General features: G+C 40.0%; 1 protein-coding gene across 1 annotated transcript in view; it reads right to left on the reverse strand.

Moving 5' to 3' along the window:
* Positions 1-905: 905 nt before the first annotated feature.
* Positions 906-23783, reverse strand: part of LOC122015748 (obg-like ATPase 1) — a 51088-nt gene continuing 28210 nt past the window's right edge. The window contains exons 7-12 of the mRNA XM_042572768.1: positions 3085-3149; positions 2661-2777; positions 1805-1880; positions 1610-1702; positions 1474-1524; positions 906-1284 (exon numbers count right to left, since the gene is read on the reverse strand). Of these exons, the coding sequence (XP_042428702.1) occupies positions 1186-1284; positions 1474-1524; positions 1610-1702; positions 1805-1880; positions 2661-2777; positions 3085-3149 (501 nt within the window). The 3' untranslated portion in view covers positions 906-1185. The remainder of the gene's footprint in view (positions 1285-1473; positions 1525-1609; positions 1703-1804; positions 1881-2660; positions 2778-3084; positions 3150-23783) is intronic.

Consider the following 23783-nt stretch of genomic DNA (forward strand, 5'->3'; position numbering starts at 1 on the left):
ACATTATATTACGAAATTTATTATTATATTATAAACTTGATTACATTACCCCTAATCAAATGTAGCCTTAATCTTTTGAAAATTCGTATCTTTAATATTTAGAACTTCTAAATCAAATTTGTAATTTCTTTATAATTTTCTAAGTGCTTAAAACTGTCTAAGTGTTTCAAAATCTTCATATGTAAATTTCCTATAACTTTTGATGTCAAAGAGTCAGAGACTAAATAAGATGAAGTTTTTTAAAAAGTATTATTTATGTCAAAGGGAGAGAGACTGATTAAGGGAAAGTTGCTTTTTGAAAAGTGTTTTGTTTTATAATACTCAAAGAAACATTAGTTTCATGAGAAGAGATTAAGTTAAAGGGGAGTTGCTTTTTTAAAACTATTTTATTATGCTTTTTCTTTTAACTAAAGTTCAAAGTTTAGATTAATTGTGATCTAACAATGTTAATCAAATGTGCAGGTAGTTTAATTTGAGAAGTCTTTAGTAGATCAAGTTGACTGAATATTATGAAAGGAAAAGTCCTACTAGAAATATGAAATACAAAACACTAGCAAATTTGAATACCATGAACATGCACATAATTTTTTTTTTATAATCTAGTTATCTAACCTAATCCTAAAAATGACTTATCCCACCCTATAAAAATTTCCCACTAATAATTAAGATAAATCAAAAAATACTCACATATACTCATCTAAACAATCAACATTCTTAAGATTATCATCCCACTAAAAAAAATTCCTACAATACAATGTAAATAGGATTTATCTCTTAGATGCTTGATTAACGATTTAAAGGTCTATTCATTGCACCATCACCCCAGAGGCCACAATGTGCATCCTTGCATATAAAATGGAAATATACAGTTTTAATAATTAATTGCTTCGCATTTCATATATTAATTTAAGATTAATAATTCTTCCATTATTCTACTAAAAAGGTCACATAAAAACTAAAGACGATTAGCTTAAAATAATACTACAATAGTAGAGATGCGAGAACTCAAGGCACTCAAAAATTTAATTAACACGCAGCAGAAACTTGCACCTTCTTACAATCATTTGGCAGGAGAGAACCCTATCTCGTTAATCAACAAATTCAAATAGGAAAACATAATAAGACTGATCAAGATGCCAAGCATGAAGAAAGTTGGCTTGGCTACTGGCCTTCCATAATCAAACATTACTTCTTTCCACCCCCAGATACATTGAACTTGAAGAAAATTATGTCCCCATCCTGAACAACATAGGTCTTTCCTTCCTGCCTATATTTGCCAGCAGCCTGAAATGAAGAAAAAAGTTGACATAGTGCACACACGTAAGGACATTTCTTGTTAGTTGCAGACAATAATTTTCCATACTATCTACACTCTGCACCCATCTACCCATTGTTTCTAGTTGCAGAAATGTCTATCAGAAAGCAATAATTAAGGTGATGCACATGCAATAAACTGCAGGATATGTTTAGTACCTTAACTGCCGCTTCATTTCCAAGTTCCTTAAGATCCTCAAACTTCATAACCTGAATATAGAATAGTGGACTAGTAAACAAAATGGATAAAAACAGAAACTGGCTTGGGAAAAGAAATAGTATGATAAGAACATACCTCAGCACAAATGAAACCTCTTTCAAAATCTGAGTGAATAGCACCTGCTGCTTGAGGGGCTTTTGTCTGCCGTCTGATCTGCCAACACTTCACCTGTGTAATTGTCAAGTATCCATCATATATGGAAGTAAATATTTCATGTCTTGTTTAATTGATCTTTGTCCAACAGCAATCTGCTAGCCAGGACTACTATACCTCATCAGGCCCAGCTGTGAAAAAGTAAATGAGATTGATTGCAGCAAATCCAGTCTTTATGATTTTTGTTAAGGCACTGTAAAGGAGCAATTAAAAAGTTAAAATATATATATATAGTTTGGCAACATCTGTTTCATGGGGGTGTGTCATGCATGTATCCAGTGACAGAAATGGCAATGAGAGATATTGAGGAATAGGAATACATGAGCACAAAAATCATGAGATCAAAAACTCATACAACTCTCGAGAAGAAAGTAAATGTTATTGAAATTGCCAGTGTTATTAAATAAAACCTCAAAAATAAAAAAAGACTACAGTGACCAAATTTGAGATGTTAATTCCTGTTGAGAACATCATTTTTAGATACTTCAAAGAAATAAAATGAAGTAAAGAAAATAACATGTAGCCAAATGACCATGATAAACATCAGATATTACAGAAAAGACAAACCAGATGTGGTTTCACACATACCAGGACCTTCACAAATCAGAAACATGTTTTAAAGCCACCCTCATGTAAGTAATAAGGCGAATGCCCACAGACATTTGTAGATGGCAAACATAAAGAAACAAGTATTCAAAATTTCCTTAAGTTCTTTAAACTATATGCATACTAAAATCAATTGTTACAAGGAAAACAAATTCATTGCATTTGATATTCTCAGTTATAACTCAATACAAACTACAAAATCATGATCGGCACATACACAGTACAAGTAGTGAGAGTGAGACCGTTAAATTAAAGGTAAAGTAACATCCAACCACTTCTTCAGCTATTAGCACTGAATCTCATTAAAAAATTCCCATAATACGTCAATATTCACTTTAGATGATATGCAAAATGCAGAGTAACTGACCTTTGTAGTTTGTTTTCCTCGCAGTATTTAGCAGCCTCATCCTCTGGCATATCTGCCAAATTCTTTTCCAAGATGCAGCTGAAAGGGATAATAGGCTCGCCACCATGCTCCTGAACCCTAAACAGTTTGAAATGAAAACTTACAATAGCTTGATAAAAAGCATTTGACTATTTTCAGACATGCAAAATGCAATACGCATGTCACATGGTAAGTTGTCAATTGAACATCGAACATTGAACTTCTGGCAATATGTCCCTAAAGAAGAAGAATAAGGTTTGAACTTGTGATCTCTGAATCATATACCAAAAAAGCACCCTAGCAAGCTCATCAGGCAAGCCAATCAGAAGAATGATGTGAAGTGAAGGCAAATCAAAAAATACATCTACACAAACTATATTAGGTGTTCTGAAATTATGAGATCTACCAAGCATGTATCTTTGGCAAGAACTTGTTCTTCTTCCTTTGGTAGTCCTTCTCATTCATGTTGACCTGCAATTTGATGAATATGGAACAACAATTAGCTGAGAGTTAAATGATGATGGACATCAATACTGTTGTGCTATTAAATTCTTGTACATATACCAGCAATTGGCATCTTTAGAAGAGCTCAAAGGATTATTCATAAACTGTGTCTATATTACACTAGTTCAGTCTGTAGGGAGGGAATACCTTGAATTCTTGCATATAGAATTAGGAAAGGAATTTTAACACATCAAAAGATTAAAATCTAGGACTTAAGTGTGAACACTTTGTAAATGTAGTCTAAATACCATATAATACAAGGTGTGATATAAAGTGTAATTTTTACATTAACTAAATTTACCGGTTTTGCTTTGTTATGGGTCTGAACTTTATACACAACATTAAAACCAAACCAAAAGAATAAGACATTTTAATTTTACAAGCTAATTTATCCCACTTGGTGGGGTCGACTATAGAGATCCTCCTACATCATTGGGTTTGATCCCATATTTTATCATCTATATTGAAATGAATTTTATTATTATATTTTATCCTTACTAATCAAGTCGTTTTTTATCTCCCTTTTCCTTAATTAATGTGTATTTGGCATAGTGTCACAACACCTAACGTGTCTATATAATCTTAAATGCAAAGGTTCTCTCAATCGGCGCAATCTCTAATATTTTCATTTCATTTCATGTCCATCTTTGTATATTCACAAATCTACTATAACATCTTTATCTCTATAACTCTCATCTTCAGTTCGTGTGCAAGATTCATAATCCAACATTTAACTTCATATAACATAAAAAGGTCCAACCATCATTTTGTAAAACTTCCCTTTAATCTTAAGCTGCCTTACAATTACAATTACCCTTCTTCATTTCAACTCTCGTATTTGTATCCTATGTAAAACATCTCTATCAACCACTCTATCTTTTTGGAAGAGTGAACCACTTGCAGCTTTCAGTTACAAGTAACTAGTCATCTCTTATTTTAACAATAGCCTTGCTACTTTTACTACTGCTAAAATTTCATCTATTATTTGCTCTACTAAGCTTAAAACATTTTACTTCAAGTGTTTACTTTTACTTCAAGTGTTTACTATCAAGATTCAAGCTTAACATTTACTTATTCACGTGTCTAATCGACCAAAAGAACGTCATCTGCAAACATGCACCACGATAACACATCTTAAATGTATCTAATAAGTTCATCCATGACTAGTATATAAAATATAGCCTTGATGCAACCATATCTTCATAAGAAGCACTTTAATTAATCCTCCTTGAGTCTTCCCTTTTGTCATTACATCATCATACATATCTTTAATTATTTCAATATACGTTACGCTAGTACTTTTTTTTTTTAGAATTCTCCATATAATTTTCCTCAAGACTATCATAAGCTTTTTTTAGGCCAAGAAATATCATGTGTTAGCCTTATTTTTTTCCCAATAATTTTCAATGCTTCTTGTTAGTATCAGCCCTAGTACCAATTATGAGATGATTGACAAGGGTACATCATATTTCACTTATTAATAAAAGACAAAATTGGTTATTATATTTACTTCAGTTCAGTACCGAATGAAAAAATATAATAATGTCCTAGAGTAGTAGGTTCTAGTCTATAATATATCAATTGGTTGAATTGATAGTGGGATGTTGTGGATATATAAAACACTACTTTTAACTATTTCTAGTCAAGCATTAATATATAAGGACAATATTAATACGTTAAGACTAGCATGTAGGTTAATGGATGACTTAATATCGCAAGTCATGGATATGAGATATCAGGTTGACACATCAGTATATATTAGAGAATATGTACTAAATGACCAGCCATAAGAATGTTTCATGGATCATTATATGAGTGTCATAAACATTCTCATATTGCTATTAGCATGAATAATTCTTAGAGCTGAAGTCACTACGGTTCCCTACATAAGGAGTTATATACTTTGATATCGACAAACGTCACCTGTAACAAGGTGGACCATAAAGTCAATCACTAGGTATGCAATAAGTTATGCGGAGGGATGTGAGTGATGTAGATGTGATCTATCCCTTCCATATGACGGAAGTGATATCTGTGGGTCCTTTGATTAGTAAGACACAAGAATGCATGGTCATTCTTAAATGAGTTAATATGCGATATTGAGCTTATTTGATTAAGTGTGTCTACTTAGAGATCAAGAAATACAAAGATTGATACGAGGATGACACGGTCTATGCCTCATTGATCAATCTAGATATCAAGGATAGAATGATTGAGTCATACAAGTTGATAGACACGAAAAGGTTAGGTCGGATCTCGATATTCTCGTCACTTGGGTAGGATGTCACTCATTGTTTATATATCTAAAATAGTTTGAGATATTGTCAACGTTACGAGAACCTATTAAGTCACACATAAAAAATAAGTTGATTTGGAGATAGGTTCATATGATCATTGGATTAAGTTTAATTCAAATTAGACTCAATTGGATCCAACTATTTGATTGAGTCCAATTCGAATTAGACTCATTGAGTCAATTTGGATTGATGGTTAATGAATTAGACTGATTGATTGATTTGATGAATTTGAATTCATGAAGGAAGAGGAATGTTCAATTTAAAATTGATTATGCATTGGATGAAGAGTAGTCAATTTTGAATTACTTATGTATTGGATGCATTGGATGAAGACAAATATTAATGTCAATTAAAACAATTGACATTAAGGCAATTTCATGAATGAGTACAAAAGGAGTTTTTGGATTTATTTTCATGATGAGAATTTTGTTCTTGCTCCTCTTCTTCCCCTCTTCCCTCTCTTAGCTGAAACCTCCTAGTGTGGTTGCTAGCACAACCTTAAGTGGTTTTTCTTCTCCACTTCTTGAATTCGTGAGACAGACAGAAAGTTTTTCATGTGGATACCGAAAGAGACGAGAACGTTTGATCATGCTAAGATCCTAGCTGTCGAGAGTTCGTGTTCACGCATCAAAGGTATAACTCCCTATAACAAATACTTAGTATATGATTTTCCTTCGCATGGATCTTCTAGACTGCGCTTTCTGTGTTTAGCGCTATAGTGCATTACAGTTGTATCAAATCCACTTGCGAAGACATATACTAAGTTGTAGTTAGATTTTATGTGATATAGAAATTGTACGATATGTTTACTATGATTTGCATGATTATGAGTAAGATTTCGGCCAAGGTCTCGGCCTAAGGTTTTGTGGGCAACAGGAATGAATATGCAACTCATACGGCAACGGGACCGCCGTGGCGTTGCGGCTCATAATTAGTCGTTAAAATCATAGTAAATTTTATGTCATAATATATTATGAATGTTATATGACATGATGCATAGTTATGACCCTTAACCTTCATATGATTGAATGTGTGTTGTAATTCATAATACGGACTGCGTGTCGTGCCTCTCCTTTTTCATTCTTGTTGTAAATTTAGACTACACTCGAATGTAACTCGAATTTCTTTAGATTTTGTAATGTACAAATTGGAGAAGAACTAGTCTACTGCACGATGGTGAAAAAGGGAGAAGGATAACAACACACAACAACCAAGGAAGCACTTGGAGAAGCTGCTTTAACCTAGGTTGACCTTTCGCTCTTCTCATAGGCTTGAGAAGATCGTAGTTGATGGGGCATGTATGCCATGATATGCTATGATTATATGTGATACATGTGTAGTTTAATCATAATTAGTTCTCTTTTAAATATATCTATCAAAATTTGGTACTCACTTGTACCTCGATCAATTGTAGCCAATTTTGCCAAAGTAAAGTGACTCGATTTATCTTGGTAGAATGTGACAGGACAATTGTGATGCCCGATTACTAAACTTTGGGTGTGACTTAACTAAGTTATCTCAATTAGATTGAGAATTTAGAAGCATATCTCATACGATGAAATTCAAATTATACTAGTCTGGGGCGATTAACCAAAGCTAACTCAAGATAAGTTATAATGTGGATTTCATAAAGATAGACAAATGAACAAATAGTCTTGTTCACCCAATGATACAAGAATTACATACCTATGTTATACTAAGTCTTGGGCGATTAGCCAAAACTAACTCAAGATGAGGTATAATATGGATCTTGTCCCACATAAATGTCATCGCAGTTGGACTTAGAGCTAGTAGTATAGGTAAAACCATATTCATGACTTGCTCCTACCAAAGTTTTACAAATTCAGTAGGAGAATCATTTAATTAAAGACCTAATTAAATTATTTAAATATGATACTTATTTCTACATTTTATTATTGTAGATCACTATGTCGTCAAATACATCGAATACTCTCTCCCTACAATCTGTTCTTGATAAGGACAAGCTCAATGAAGCTAATTTCCTAGACTGATACAGAAACCTGAGAATAATTCTCAAGCAAGAAAGAAAACTATATATCCTAGAACAGCCCATTCCTGAAACACTCCCCACCACTACCACTAGAGTCGATAAGGATGCTTATAAGAAGCACCAAGATGATGTATTAGATGTATCATGTCTTGCCACCATGAACTTTAACCTTCAGAAGCAACATGAGAACATGGATGCTTATGATATGGTTGAACACCTTAAACAATTATATTAAGAACAAGCAAGACATGAGAGATTTGAGATCTTTAAGGCTCTATTTCAATGCAAAATGCAAGAAGAAAGTCCCGTAGGGCCTTATGTGCTCAAAATAATCGAGTATGTGGAGAACCTACTAAAATTTAGATTTTCACTAGGCTAAGAATTGACCACTGACCTTATTTTGCAGTCATTGCCTAAATCAATTTGTCATGAACTATAACATGAATAAAATTGACAAGTTATTGTCTAAGATGTTAATGTTGGCAAAGTTTAGCACCATTTTGTTGGTACCAAAGAGCAAAGGCAAATGGAAGCCCAACAGTAAGGGTAAAACCCAAGCTAAAGGAAAGGGCAAAACTAATGCGTTGAAACTCAAAGGTGGGGTTGCTAAGGAACAAGCTTCCATTGTGATGAGACTGGACATTGAAAGAGAAACTGCAAGTTATACCTAGAAGAAGTGAAAAGGAAGAGAAGTGAGACTTCTGCCTCTGATATAAATGTTATAGAAGTCAATCTATCTATTTCTTCTTTATGGGTATTAGATACCGGGTGTACATCTCACATTTGTACTAATGTGCAGGGACTGATAAATAGTAAAATATTGACAAAGGATAAAGTGGACCTATAAGTAGGCAATGGTGCAAGAGTTATTGTTGTCGCCGTAGGAACATTTCTTATCTTTGCCCACTGGACTTGTTTTAAAACTAAAAGAGTGTTGTTATATGCCCGTCTTAACAAAGAACATTATCTTTCTTGTTTAGACAAGAGAGGATTCTCATTTATAATAAAAGACAAATATTATTCTGTTTATTTCAATGAAATATTCTATTGTAGTGAGCATCTTATGAATGGACTCTATGTTCTAGACGTTGAAAATACAATCTATAACATAAATACCAAACAGTTCAAGACTAATGATTTGAACCAAACATATCTCTAGCATTGTCGCTTAGATCACATAAATCAGAGTCGCATATCACAACTCCATAAGGATGGACTCTTGGACTCATTTGATTTTGAATCATATGAGACATGTGAATCTTATCTTTAAGGCAAGATAACTAAGACTCCTTTTAGTAGACACAGCGAAAGAGCTAATGACTTGTTATGACTCATACATACTGATGTATGCGGTCCTTTCAGAATAGCAACTAGAGGAGACTATCATTACTTCATTACTTGCACTGATGATATGAGTAGATACGACTATATGTATGTAATGAGACACAAGTTAGAATCCTTTGAAAAGTTCAAAGAATTCAAAAATAAAGTACAAAACCAACTTAGTAAGTGTATTAAGATACTTCGATCAGATCTAGGTGGGGAATACCTTAATCAAAAATTTCATGATCATCTCGTTGAGTGTGGGATCATATCTCAACTCACACCACCTGAAACACCACAATGGAATGTTGTATCAGAAAAGAGAAATCGTACTTTATTAGATATGGTACGATCGTTGATAAGTTAAACAAAACTTCATGCTTCCTTCTGTGAACATGCTCTAAAGACGACCGTTTTCACACTTAACCACATTCCATCTAAGGTTGTCAGAAAGACACCATATCCGATATAAACTGGGAAGAGTCCCAAGATGTCTTCATAAAGATTTGGGGATGTGAAGCTTATGTTCGACGACAAGTCTCAGATAAACTAAGACTCAAATCGAACAATTGCTACTTTGTAGTATAACCTAAGGAAACAAAGGGATATTACTTTTATAATCCCTCGCAAGGCAAGGTGTTTGTTCCCAAAACTGGTGTCTTTCTAGAAAGGGAATTTATTTCTAGAAGAACTAGCAGAGTAAAGTCGATCTTGAAGAAATTCAAGATACACAAACTAGCACCGACGCCTTCATGAAAAATGAACAAGTACCATAAGATGTTATGGATCATGATTTTGTTACACCGCAAGAAATTGTAGAGCAACAACCTGTTCAAGTAGCATAAGTTCTACGCAAATCTGATAGGACCTGTCATCAACCTGAGAGATTTTTTTTCTCTTGTCTGACAACAATGATATAGTGCTAGTTAGTCTCAACGAGCCTATATCTTATTAGGAAACTGTACAGAACCCAGATTCTGAAAAATGGCTAGAAGCCATGAGATCCAAAATGGAATTCATGTACACTAGCCAAGTATGAACTTTGGTTGATCGACCTGAAAGAATCAAACCCATTGGGTGTGAATGAATCTTCAAAGTGAATACTGACATGGATGGTCATATGCATACCTATGAAGGTAGATTGGTAGCTAAAGGATTCAAAGAGATTCATGGTATAGACTATGATGAAACCTTTTCGCCAATTGCAATGCTCAATTTCATTCGGATCATACTTTCTATTACAGCTTAGTATGATTATGAGATCTGGCAGATGGATGTCAAAACTGCATTTCTTAACGAAAATCTACTCGAGGATGTGTACATCACATAACCTGAAGGTTTTGCTGATCCGAAGCATGCTGGAAAGGTGCATAAGTTGCAACGATCTACTTATAGATTGAAGCAAACTTCTAAAAGCTGGAATCTTCGATTCGATGATGCGATCAAAGCATTTAGTTTTATCAAGAATGAAGATGAACCTTGTGTCTACAAAAGAGTTAGTAGGAGCACAGTCATCTTTCTACTTCTCATTGGAAATGATGTCCCTACTCTTCAGTCAGTGAAGACTTGGCTTGGGAATTACTTTTCAATGAAAGACTTAGGTGAAGCAGCCTACATTTTAGATCTTAAGATCTATAGAGATAAATCTAAATGATTGTTTGGCCTAAGTGAGTGCATACATTGATAAGATGCTTAATCATTTCACCATGCAGAATTCCAAGAAGGGATTCCTACCAATGTCACATAGTGTGTGTCTTTCAAAGACTCAATGTCACTCTTCTAAGGAAGAAAGGGACCGCATAGATCAGATTCCTTATGCATCTACTATAGGGTCTACCATATATATCATGCTTTGTACTCGCCCAGATGTCTCATATGCGTTAAGCATGACGAGCAGATACCAGTCAGATCCAGATAAAGGTCACTGGACAGCAGTTAAGAATATTCTTAAGTACTTTGAGAAGAACTCAAAATTATTTCTTGATCTTTGGAGGTGATGAAGAGCATGTTGTAAAGGGTACACCGATGCTAGCTTCCAAACTGATAAGGATGATTATAGATCACAGTCTGGATATATATTTCGCTTAAATGGTGGTATTGTGAGCTGGAAGAGTTCAAAATAAGACACAATCGCTGACTCTACAGCAGAAGCCGAGTACATTGCCGCTTCAACTGCAACTAAGAGGCTATTTGAATCCGAAAGTTCATTACAGAGCTTGGTGTTGTTCCTAGTATAGCAACCCCTATAGACCTCTATTGTGATAACAATGGGACTATTGCACAAGCTAAGGAACCTCGCTCTCATCAGCGATCAAAACACATACTACGACGATTCCATCTCATTCGAGAGATCATCATTAGAGGAGATGTGAGGATATGCATAATACCGACCGATGCTAACATTGCGGATTCTTTGACCAAAGCTTTGGCACAAAGGAAGCATGATGGTCATACTAGGTCACTAGGTATTAGATATTTCAATGATTGGCACTAGTACTAATGGGAGATTGTTAGTATTAGCCCTAGTACCAATTATGAGATGATTGACAAGGACACTTTTTGTATCATATTTCACTTATTAATAAAAGGCAAAATTGATCATTATATTTACTTCAATTCAGTGTCGAATGAATAAGTATAATAATGTCTTTAGATAGTAGGTTCTAGTGTACAACATATCAATTGGTTGAATCGATAGTGGGATGATGTGGATATATAAAACACTACTCTTAACTATTCCTAATCAAGTATTAATATACAAGAACAATATTAATACGTTGAGACTAGCATGTAGGTCAACGGATGACTTAATCCCATAACTCATTGATATGAGATATCAAGTTGACACATGAGTATATATTAGAAAATATGTACATGATCCGCCATGAGAATGTTTTATGGATCGTTATATAAGTGTCACAAGCATTCTCATGTGACTATTAGTATGAATAGTCCTTAGACCGTCACTACGATTCCCTACATAAGGAGTTGTATACTTTAGTATCGACAAATGTCACTTGTAATAGGGTGGACCATAAAGTATGCAATAAGTTATGTGGAGAGATATGAATGAAGTAGATGAGATCTATCCCTTCCATATGACGGAAGTGATATCTATGAGCCCCTTGATTAGTATGACACAAGAATGTATGGTCATGCTTAAATGAGTCAATATGCGATATTGAACTTATTTGATTGAGTGTGTCCACTTAGAGATCAAGAAACACAAATTGATAAGAGGATGACATGGTCTATGTATCTAGATATCAAAGATAGAATGATTGAGTCATACAAGATGATAGACACGGAAAGGTTAAGTCGGATCTCAACATTCTCGTCACTTAGGTAGTAATGATGTATTGGTAGATGTCACTCATTATTTATATATCTAAAATAGTTTTAGAGACATTGCCAACGTTACGAGAACCTATTGGGTCACACACAAAGAACAAGTTGATTTGGAGATAGGTTGATGAGAATTTTGTTCTTGCTCTTCTTCTTCCTCTCTTCCCTCTCTTGGTCGAAACCTCCTAGTGTGGTTGTTAGCACAACCTAAGTGGTTTTTCTTCTCCACTTCTTGAGTTCGTGAGACAGACAGAAGACTTGTTTGTGTGAATACCGAAAGAGGCGCGAACGTTTGATCGTGCTGAGATTCTAACTGTCGGGAGTTCATGTTCACGCACCAAAGGTATACCTCCCTGTAACAAATATTTAGTATATGGTTTTCCTTCACATGGATCTTCTAGAAAGGAACTTGTTTTTTCGCTACGCTTTCTGCATGTTTAGCGCTATAGCTCCTTACACTTCTATCATCTACCTTTCATGCATGAATCATATTTTCACTTCGATCACCTTTGTCTCCATCCTTAATCATTTTTCTATCATTCTTTTCCGATATTTTATAGTTTGCACAATTTTATACATATCATTTGTTTTTATATAAAAGATTATTGTAATTACCTCCACTAATCAGACATTTTCTTTACAAGTTAGTAACTTCATAAGTCATTTCATACGCTATGAGATGTCCTTAATTTGCCGCCTCCTTGGACGCTAATGTTAAAGCTTCTTCCAATAGACTAAACAAACCTACATAAATCGACACGTGTCAATAGGCATAGGAGATGTCCAGCAAAATCCCTCCGATGCTTTAGTTTCCCATAATGAAAGCTTGAGAGAGAAGCAAAATGCTAGAGATATGGAGAATAAGGTCCAGAGTCGTTACCACAACTAAGTTCCTTTTTATAAGACCATTGTAGGATGCCTCATGGTTGTTAAGCCTAGGGATTATAAGTCATATAAGTACAAACTCTATAGAGACTAACTAGTACAGACAGTCAAGGGGGTTTGATCAGTAATAGTCGAGTTTGTCCCGACCGTATCCTACAACAATCTAGTCGTGTAGGAGCGTGGCCAAACCATGCCTTATGACGGCCAATTTGGCAATTTGGGGCTCTAATTACTACGGCTTATGGCATTCTAGGGGATCTTGACCCATCATAAATGGTTTAAGGAAGCGTAATACTTGCTCAGAAGGGAAAGCTATGCATGGAGCTTAGAAGGGTGCCTTGCATGTCGAGCTTGGGCAATAGCCTTGAATCATCTTGAAAATCCGGGATGTCAAGTCATGGTTCTTCAGGTATCGAGCACAAGGGTGTTGTATCAATGCTTCAGCTGCCAAGCATCGAGGTGCTATGGCTAGTGCTCACGCTATCGAGCATTAGGTCATCATGGCAGATGTGTTAACGTCGCATGTCAGGAGGGTTATTGTAAAATACGGTACCTAAATAATGATTAAATAATAAGATTTAAGATTTTTTTTTTGAGAAATAATCTTAACGGAATTTTTAGAAATTTTCAAGGATTTAATCGGAGTCCGTAGGGCGTATTTTGAGGGGATAAAATTTTAAGCTTTGGAAAAGATCTGTTTGGAATACCTAAATTTGGGAGTTGATTAATTCTATTAACCTAAGGTATAAAACCAATACATAAGTTTTGGCTTCCCTAATTTCTTTTTCCTCTTCTTCTCTCGTCGATCCCTTTCCTTCTCCACCCGCGCTGACCTCTTCTCGCGATCTCCTGCCCAAAACGCCGCCGACCCCTCTTCCCTCTTCGTTGAGCTCGTGACGCCATGCCCTAGCCAACTCGACGCCGCTTCCTTCCTCTGGAGCTTCTTCCCTTCTCTCCCGAGCCGCGCCGCCTGAACTCTTCTCCTCCTCCGCCGGCCGTCTCCTCCTCTTTATCTCACGGCGCCGCCCTAACATCGCTGGGTCCAAATCGTCGCTGGAAGGGAGGTCCTCACCGCGCCAACAACAGCCGACCCTTCCCTCTGCCCTTGATCTCTGCCCTAGCGCCGGCCAGTCGAACCCTAGTTGTCCTCGACGCTGATCGCCACAGAGAGACCGCCGGCAGCAGTTTTTCATTCTGCCCTAGCTCAGGTAACCTTCTTCCTCTCGTGCCCTAGTTCTTGGTGCTTGCTGTTCTGGAGATTGGCAATTGTCTGTGTTGCTGCCACATAAGCCACAGGTTCCAGCAGCTCCGTTGTGTTCCGGCAACAACTTCATTGTAATTTCGGCCACCAAATTTTGGCGACGATTTTCTGCGGCTGTGAAGCGTAGGCTAGGATATCAATTTGGGTGAGTTTGTTTGGATATGTTTGATTCTTTATGTAGTTGGTTGTTCATATGTAGTTAGGTTAACTTGTGGTTAAGTTAGGAATAGGTTGTTTTAATTTGATTTAAGGTTAGGTTGGATTTTAATCTAATCGATTAGTGGAACGATTTGGGTTTAACAAAGTTAACCCTAGATAATCAATGGATTAGATTTTAATCAGGGATTTGTTTTAGCTAATTAATTTATGTAATTAGCTAAATTTGTATATTATGCATTGCAGGACTTTGATTCGAGACGGGCGTCTCGACGGAGGATTTCTAGATTCGATTTTCTATTGAGGCGGGTACTTCTTACTTTGTCTCTTTAGTTCTTTGAACTTGGTGCATGAGCTATTTTTGGATAAGGACCGTTTTACCTTGACTCCACTCTTATTTTCTTGCCCTTGATACTTCCACTCAAACCTTTGAGTTATTCGTTTCTATATCCATACAGTCTCTTGTTATCATCTATGATATTTAGCAGATACTGAATACCATGGTTGCATGTTTTGATTGTTGTTTAGTTATGTACCGTATTAAGCATGCTGGCTTCATGTAGCATACCTTATACCTAACTTTTGCTTATGTTTATATGATGACTGCTGCATTGTGCGCATCATATCATTGCATGCATGCAGGCGACCACTTCTTCCTTGTGGGGGAGTGAGCCGTCGGGCCGCGCCGCACACTCGGCCACTCATGGCTAGTGGTAGCTGGAGGAGATGCCGCTAGTCCTGTCGTGCCGCACTCGGCCACTTGCAGTTGGTGGTAGCTGGAGTTGCGAGCAGCAGGGACCCCCTTCACTGTGTAGCTAATTAGCTACTCAGCACCTGTCCATCCGGTCACTCGAAAGGAGTGGCGGCCTTTGGGTGGTACAGTTGTCATTGATCCGGTCTCTCGACCATACAGGGGTCGTGGTGCAGAGAGGTGGGCGGGGTGACCATCCATGCATATGCTGTTATTATACTGCTTTGGCTGCTGCTGTTTACATATGCTGTTATTGCTTACTTATGCTGTTGTGGTATATTTAAGCTGCCGTTGTTTCTTGCTGTTGTTCACTTATGCTGATATGCTATCTTATGTTGAGATATGCTCTCGTTGTAGGTGGTTAGACCTTAGTTTATTTATTGAAAATGTTTGTATACCTTACTCATTACCCCTGTAGTTATGAGCAGTACTGTAGCAGATTAGTTCTAGTCCTGACCTTTTATTTCCTAGCCTACGATATGGTTTCAGGTATGAGCATTTATTATGATTTTATTTTTGTATTTACTACTTCCCTTATGAAACTGTATTCCTTTTGGCATTCTCCATTTGTTTATATATGTTCATGCACTATCTTCCCTTACCCGCTGAGTTCCAATACTCACTACCCACAAAATGATTTTTCTTTCGCCAGGTAGCAGTAGATGATTCATGGATGCTTGGAGAGATGTTGGCTGCCAATCCGGGGTCCTGCGCTATATTGGTTTTATTTTCGCTTTACTTGTATTTTTGGTATATGGCATTTTTAGTATTGTATGAATTGGTCTGTGTTTGGTGTTTGATTCGTGGTGTTTTTGCTTCCGAAATCTTGTGGTGGTGCAAGTCAAATTGGCTAATAACCTTTAGTTGTGGATTGTGGGTTTACTCTTCGATTTTCCGCTGCGTTTTTGATACAGCCGTGTGGGCTAAATATTAACTGTGTGGTTATGTTGTTTTTATTTTTTATGTATATTTCCAGCCGTATGTGGCTGATGTATATTTTGTATGTAGAAATGCTTCAGATTGTCACCCGTACAGGGAGATGCTGCCGAAATTTCTTAGGACAGGGACTCCTATGGGGCGTGACAGTTATTGACGTAGGGACTAATACTACATTTATTGGACTGAGGTGGAGTTGAGCTACGTAGACTCGACATTCATGTTGGACCGTTGTGATCGCTAGATGGGGTGAATAGCGATTCACTTTGTTTGTTGTGTGCTCATTTGTAATTTGTTAGTTTAGAGAATGAAACAAACATAAGCACACAACACCACGATTTTACATGGTTCGGAACCTCTAGTTCATACTCTTCGGTCCCCTTGTCAAACACTTTACGAAGGAAGAGAAACATCTTATAATAACCTATTCTTACCAGCAATACGAGCAAGAATACAAAACTATAATAGAAAATAAATACAATGCAAATAAAGATAACTTTACAATAATGAATCTATACTTTACTCACTTTGTAGTTGCTTTAGATTGCTCCCTGAAGGTCTAGAATACAACAACACTCTCCTCCAAACCTTCCAAGAACCTATGTAGAATTCTCCACAAAACTTTTTTAGTGTTGTTATTCGTGACTGAAATCCGCCGATAAGTCAACTACTTGCTCCTACGATTGATTGTTCTGCTGCAATTGGAATGTTGCTCTACTCAAGGGCTCCTCCCAACTCAGCATCCAAGGCATCAGTCGACTACTCTGCACTTCACTAGTCGACTAATAGCGCCATCAGTTGATTGTTGCAATTGACTCCAATTGAATAGTCGAGTTCACCAGTAGATTGGTAGTCTCATAGCAATCGACTGTCAATACCACAAATTCATTCAAACCTCGAATTTATGGTTTCGGGTTCATCAGAAGATTGGTACTCCTATATGATTGCAAAATATTTTGTTTGATTTCAAGATTTCGAGTTGAAAACACTTTTAATAATTGAGGCTGAAAACATTGTTCCAAGTAATCAATTGATATGTTCATGTAGTCAACTGATACCATTCACAATAATGAAAATACCATTCACACTAAATTCCCTTGTGTCAGAAGATCATATCTCTAGAACTTCCTTGTATGACTAGTATATGTCAACCTAACTTACTAGAACCTCATCTTTACCTAGTATTGAGTTGACTTCAACCTACTAGAACTTTCCTTACCTAAAAACTTCTCATCTTTAGGACTTCACCTATTGTCTCAAGCATCCGATCCTCCTTGACCTATTTGGGCTTTACCTCTCGTGTCTAACATCCGATCCTCTTATGACCTATTAGAACTTCACCTCTCATCCTGACATCTAGTTCTCCATGACTTGTTAGGACTTCACTCATTGTCAAGTGGTCAATCAACTGTGACTCACATGGACTTTACTTCAACTCCTTATTGGACTTCCAACTGTAGGTATCAAGTAAAGCGTGACCTACTTGACTTCTCCACTCTTAAGTATCCAATCAATCTTGACCTACTTTGCATGCTTCTCTTAACAACTCTCAATTAGACTTCCAACTGTCAAATGTCCAGTCAGCCATAATCCACTTGGACTTCTCCACTCTTAAATATATGATCAACCACTCTCAATTAGCAGTCTTCTTTGCACATCCGACCACCCATCACTACAAATACTAACTCCCATTTGTTTCCAAGCAGCTTTTGTTGGCTCTAAAAGCTTTCCAATATAAGCTTTTTCTTTTTGAAGAAGTGAAGTTCTCTATAAATTGTATTCAGGTGGAAGATAACATGGAATTGTTTGTTTGGTAGCCAAATTAAAAGCACGAACATAATGAGGATTCCTAGCAATATTGAAAGATAATCCCCCAGTGTAAAACAACCTTGCAATTTCATAGTGGAGCTCATCTCTGGCATTCAAGTTAAATGATTTTTCAAGCGGGCCAAGTGGTCCTTTCCTCTTCTTTGTTGGATCATCATTTTGCAAAATACCACTAGAACAAAATGAGGATTTTGAAGCCATATTTGATGATGCAGATGACGAAGGCAACGAAACTTCTTTCTGTTTAAAATTTTTCCTTCTCAATTCCGCATCATCAATAAGTTGTTGCATACGCTTCATTTGATCCATTGTCTGCAATTCCAGCACCTTTTTGTTTTAACAGGTGTGCTTTCACCCTTGAATATGATCCTTTGCACACTTTACTACATATATTACATGACCAAGTGACATTTCCTCCTCCAACTGTCTTTTCCACCTTGGTTACAAATTTCCACAAAGGAGAATAATCATCAACATCCTCCTATGCACTCTCATTTTGAAAACTTTCCATGACAAATAGGCTAAAAATAACAATTAAGAAGTAACGGAGGGGAGCCTATTGTTAAACTTACTAGAAACATACCAAAATCAAAAACAAATTCGTGATCTCAAAAGAAAAAAACAAAAAAGTAAACTTACCAAAAAGAGGGCAGCGACGGGAAGCGACGGGGGGTTGTTGCGAGCAGCGGCAGGCTTCTGGGAGCAGCGATGGGCTTCTGCAAGCAGCGCCGGGCTACTGCTGGCTTCTGCAAGCAGTCGCGGGTTGCTGTTGAGCAGGCGACGCTGGGCTTCTGCGAGCGACGGTGGCGACGCCGGGCTTCTGTTGAGCAACAAGACCAGGAGACGCCGAGCTTCTGCGAGCAGCGGCGGGCTGCTGCGGGCTTCTGCGAGTAGCGACAAGCGACGAAGAGAGGCGGAGAGTGTTGGCAGCTAGCGGAGAGCCCAGGCGAGCAACGGCGCAGGAGATGGTCTCGATGAAAAAGTTCCGTCGCGATGAAAAAAAAGAATCGGGAGCAGGGAGAGTAATTTAGGGCTTTCTTTTCATTTGAATAAGTAGTCCTCGTAATTTTATTATTTTTCAATTTTACCCTCGAAATTTTTATTTTTTTTTGCATTTGTGCCCAAATGTGTCCGGAAACGTCTCATCCGTGTCATAGTCGTGTCTAATTAGTCAAACTTGTAAAAAGTCCGTATGGCAAAACATCTTCTGCCGATTCAACATCCCTCGTCGGCTCGTCTCAGACAATGGAAGACAATTCGCTGGTCAGAGGCACAGGAAGTGGTGTGAGGGATATGGTATCCAGCATGCCTTCACTTCGATGGTCTATCTCCAGAGCAACGGGCAAGCAGAAGTCACCAATCGGGAAATCCTCCGAGTCTTGCGCGCTCAGCTCGACCACATGGGAGGAAGCTGGGTCGACGAACTCCCCAACGTGCTATGGGCTCTCCGCATGACTCCGAAAGAGGCGACCGACGTAACCCCATTTCAGTTGGTATACGACGGCAAAGCAATCGTCCCAGTGGAAGTGGGAGTAGAATCTGATCAGGTGCAACACTACGACGAAAGGAACACCGAACTGAGGCAAATGGAGCTCGACCTGGTGGACGAAGCGCGGGCAAAAGTCACTATTCGGCTAACGGCCTACCGGCAACGTATGAGGCAAAATTATATTCGGCGGGTGATCCCGAGATCCTTCCAGGTCGACAACCTCGTCTGGAAGAAAGTGAAGCCAGTCGGCGATGTCGCCAAGCTCGAAGCACCATGGGTAGGAGGACTATTCAAGGTCGTACAGAAGCTCCGCTCAGACGCCTATTATTTGGAGGACGAAGAGGGGAGGCAGCTCGAGAGGCCTTGGAACGCAAACCATCTGCAACCCTATAAGGCTGGATGAGAGGCACACAAGTGAATCCTGTATTTTGCGGTTATTGTGTTGGCCGAGTGTAGGGAAAGTTTGAATAAAGAGTAGAGGCCTCTTTTAAGTACGTCTCCATCAACGGTCGAGAAATAACCTTAAACCCGGATGCAAATATATACAGATCGTCGAGCGGTGACCTTAAACCCTTGTCTCCATCGACGATCGAACGGCGACCTTAAACTCTCATCTCCATCGACAGTCGAGCGGCGACCTTAAACTCTCATCTCCATCAACGGTCAAGCAGCGACCTTAAAACCTTGTCTCCACCAGACCATCGAGTGGCGACGTTAAATGCGTGTCTTCGTCAGCCGTCGAGCAGTGACGTTAAACTCGAGTCCCCAACAAATCATTGAGCGGCGACGTTAAACGCAGGTCAACTAGACAAACGACAACAACAGACCTAACACTACGCAGGCGGTCGAACGGCTGACTGCAGATAAGGGTTGCCCAAAATCTCCCAAAAGGGCAAAGGAAGGGCCCGCTCGGGAGAACGCGTAGAATACTTATAGGAAAGGCAAGTCGAGGGGCGCGCATGCATATCACGGCCGAAAGGAAGAATTATGAGGCTACAATGTGGTTAAAGGAAAAACGGAATGCGAAAACAATAAGAAAAAGTCACGCCGAATGGCGGAGCATGCATTGATACTTGGAAAAGCTTACAAAAGAAGAATTACAAAGTTCAAGCTCTCAACCTCACTCTAAGTAGTCTAGCACGTCATCGGGCGGCAAGTGGCCCCCCTCGTGAAGCTGGCAGATCGTCCCTTCAATCGCCAAGTCAAAAAGGCGAAGGGCCCGATCAATGAATCTATCGCAGAACGCGTCCGAACGGAGGTAGGCTTACTTCATGGTTTCAAACCTACTCCCTTCAGCGTCCTGATAGATGCGTAGGGCCACCCGGGAGCCCTCCAGCTAATCCTTGGCGACGGCTATTTGGTCCCAGAAGGATTTTTCTTCAGCCGAGCGACTGCTCCGCTCGGTCACCATGAAGTCTTCGACCTCCTTGAGCTTCTAGGCGAGCTTCCTAGTCTCCTAGTTCTTCAACTCAAGGCCATTGATGGCCGACTCTATCTTCTTATCAAAGGTGGCAACTTATTTTTTTTATTGGGCCAGCATCACATCCTGGTCGGCAAACTTTTTCCGCTCAGCCTCCAGGAGCTTGTTACTTTTCTCCCGATCGGCCTTCAGCTTCTCGACCTTGGAGAGAGATGGCCCTTAGGAGGAAGAGGCGCCACTCGAGACTTTGAGTTTCCTGAACTCATCCTCCAAGTAAGCCCGCCTGTGGCACATGATCAGGCTCTCCATCTAATACTGCAAATAAACAAAAGAATGTTAGGGTCGAACGGAGGCAAACCAGAAATTTACAGTAAAAAACTTACCCTAATGGCCATTTGGGTATGGTTGTTAGCCAAGGCGCCCGGAGGAAGCATCATCGCGCGGGCCCGGGCGTCCTGCGAGACTTCGGTGAGCTTCCCCCGAATGAGGATCTGATGCTCAGGGGTACGGGGACTGGGCACTCGGCTCGCTGTAGTCCTTTGTTGGCAAGTGGAGGATCGTCGTGATAGAGCGTCGGCCGCCCGGAGCCGAGTGTGAGGAGGCCGCTGTGCCAGAAGCCGATAGGATCCCGGACCGTTGGACTGCAACGACTTTGGTGGTGGCGGTATGAAAGCCACGGGCGATGAGCCACAGCACCTAGCGGCAGCTCGACCAAGGAGGGCGTCCGGTCGGACGAGGAAACCTTCACAGTTTCAAGGAGCGTGGTCGGAGTCGAAGTTTCGACTCAAGCGGTTGCGCCCCCGAGGCGGCAGAACGTGGAGATGGCTTCGCTCGACGCCTCTTGCGCCGGGTCAGCGGCACATCGGAGGAGGTCGATCTAAAGGGCTCCTCGACAGGAATAATTTAGTGCTGCTCCGATTGAGGCTAGGAGCTCGGGGTGGCCCCTCCGCTCGGTGCATGGCTAGTCGTACCTTCACCTATTTCCACGGGCGTCTCCTCGCTCAGCCCGAGTGGGTCTTCATAAGAACTGACTGGTTGCCGACCTCGGCTCGCCAGCTCTTTGGTGGCCACCGCCTCAATTGCGGCATCCGAGAGCTTCAATTTGCCGGTCATCCGCGCTCACATCATAACTCTGGCTGCAGAGAAAAAAGAAAAATCAGTTAGCATCAAAGGGAAAGGATAAAGTGGTTGCATACCTAGGCTGGTCGACAGCCCGGTACATCCTCCAGCAATAGCTTGTGAATGTGATATTTCTGATCAGCCAGCATGGAAGTCACATGTAGATAGTCCGAGCGGCTCTTATATCGCTTCAGGTCGGGCTGAAGCGCCACTTCAAGTTGTCAACGGGTCACGAACTCTGGCCGCTCGAGGAGACGCAGGAAAAAGAAGTATTCTTTCTAGTGTTTATTAGAGGTCGGCATTTTGACAAAGAAAACTAGGCCGACCCGAGACTAGAAAAGGAAAGTCCCCGACTCAGATTGCTTGGGATAATAGAAGTAATGGAAGACTCGAAGAGTGAGGGGGATGCTGTGCAGCCGGAACAAGACAATGACGCCGCACAGCAGACGGAAAGAGTTCGGTACGAGTTAGGGGAGAGAAATGCGAAAGTATTTACAAACGGAGATGATAAAAAGATGGATGGGGAATCGCAGACCGGCGACAAAGTGGTCTCTGAACAGACAAATGGTATCGGTCGGAGGATTATTGGGTCGATCAGACGGAGAGGGTAGAACGATCTCGTACTCGGGAGGAAGTTCAAAAGTATTTCTCAAAGCCTCAGCGTCGCCCGCATCAAACCGAGACTCCATAGTGGTGTACCAGAGTCCAGGAACGGCGGCCGACGATTGCGAAGAGCTCGCCATTACAATAGAAAGCAAAAACAGCGGAAGAAATGCGACCGAAAGAACGAAAAGACCACTTGAGGGTCACCATGAACAGGGAAACGCCGGAGATCGAAAGCGAATAAGGAGGGAAGGAAGCTTATAGAATGAGGATTGCCGGAGCAGGAAAGGAGGAATGGTCGAAGAAGACGCGCAGAAGGCCGCTGAAGGAAGAGAGCAAAGGGTCACCGGAGAGCACAAGCACAAGGAACGAGAGCACCAAGGATGGGAACGCGGCAGCGAAAGTGGAGAAGGAGGTGAGGCTGCGAGCTCATATACCCCGGGATCGGCCGACCAGAGTCGTCCGATCTAGGTCATGAAAACCTAGGAGAGGATCCGACCGTTGAATTTAAACCGTCAAACATCAATACCCGTCACATTAGGCGTGCGACGGCTGTGGGCGTGACATGTGGCGTGCTACCACAGATCGGCAATTAAAGCCGGCATGGAAACCTGTTTTGCCTTAATGAAAAAGGATTTGCACGTTTCCCGAGAATTCAGGATGACGTAAGGCCAGGCTGCGTTCGCCCGGGACAGACGGAGGAAAAAAGTCCCAAGTGTGAGCCTTTGCTTGTCCGATCGGATCAAAGGAGCATGCTTATGACTGAGTGACCACCTTCAAAGGGCCGATCAGCTAGGGTCAGGCCCAGCCTGATACAGAAGGGAAGGCCGATCAGGATGGAACCTGATCACACAACAGTCCAGTCAGTCGGACCGCAACCTCTTTCGACTAGACTTGAAAGGGAGGCATGTGATGCGGTGATAAGAAGGGGCCCACCTTGGGAAAGGTCTTCGCCACGACGGAGGTCAAAATCAAGGCGGTCAATGCCCCCTATCACAGGTCGAGCGAGCGAGTGGTTCGCCCGGCCAAGATATGAAAGGCCCGATCTGACATCATCACTAGCTCGGCCACCAACTGAGCGTCTTCAACTGAGCTAAGACGTTCAAGACAGGAATGAACGCCAAGTGTCTACAGAAGCAGACCGAGCGGCTATCCCGCTCGGTCCAGACACGTGCAGC

The sequence above is a fragment of the Zingiber officinale genome, chromosome 8B, assembly GCF_018446385.1.
Source record: "Zingiber officinale cultivar Zhangliang chromosome 8B, Zo_v1.1, whole genome shotgun sequence".
Classification (NCBI taxonomy): domain Eukaryota; kingdom Viridiplantae; phylum Streptophyta; class Magnoliopsida; order Zingiberales; family Zingiberaceae; genus Zingiber; species Zingiber officinale.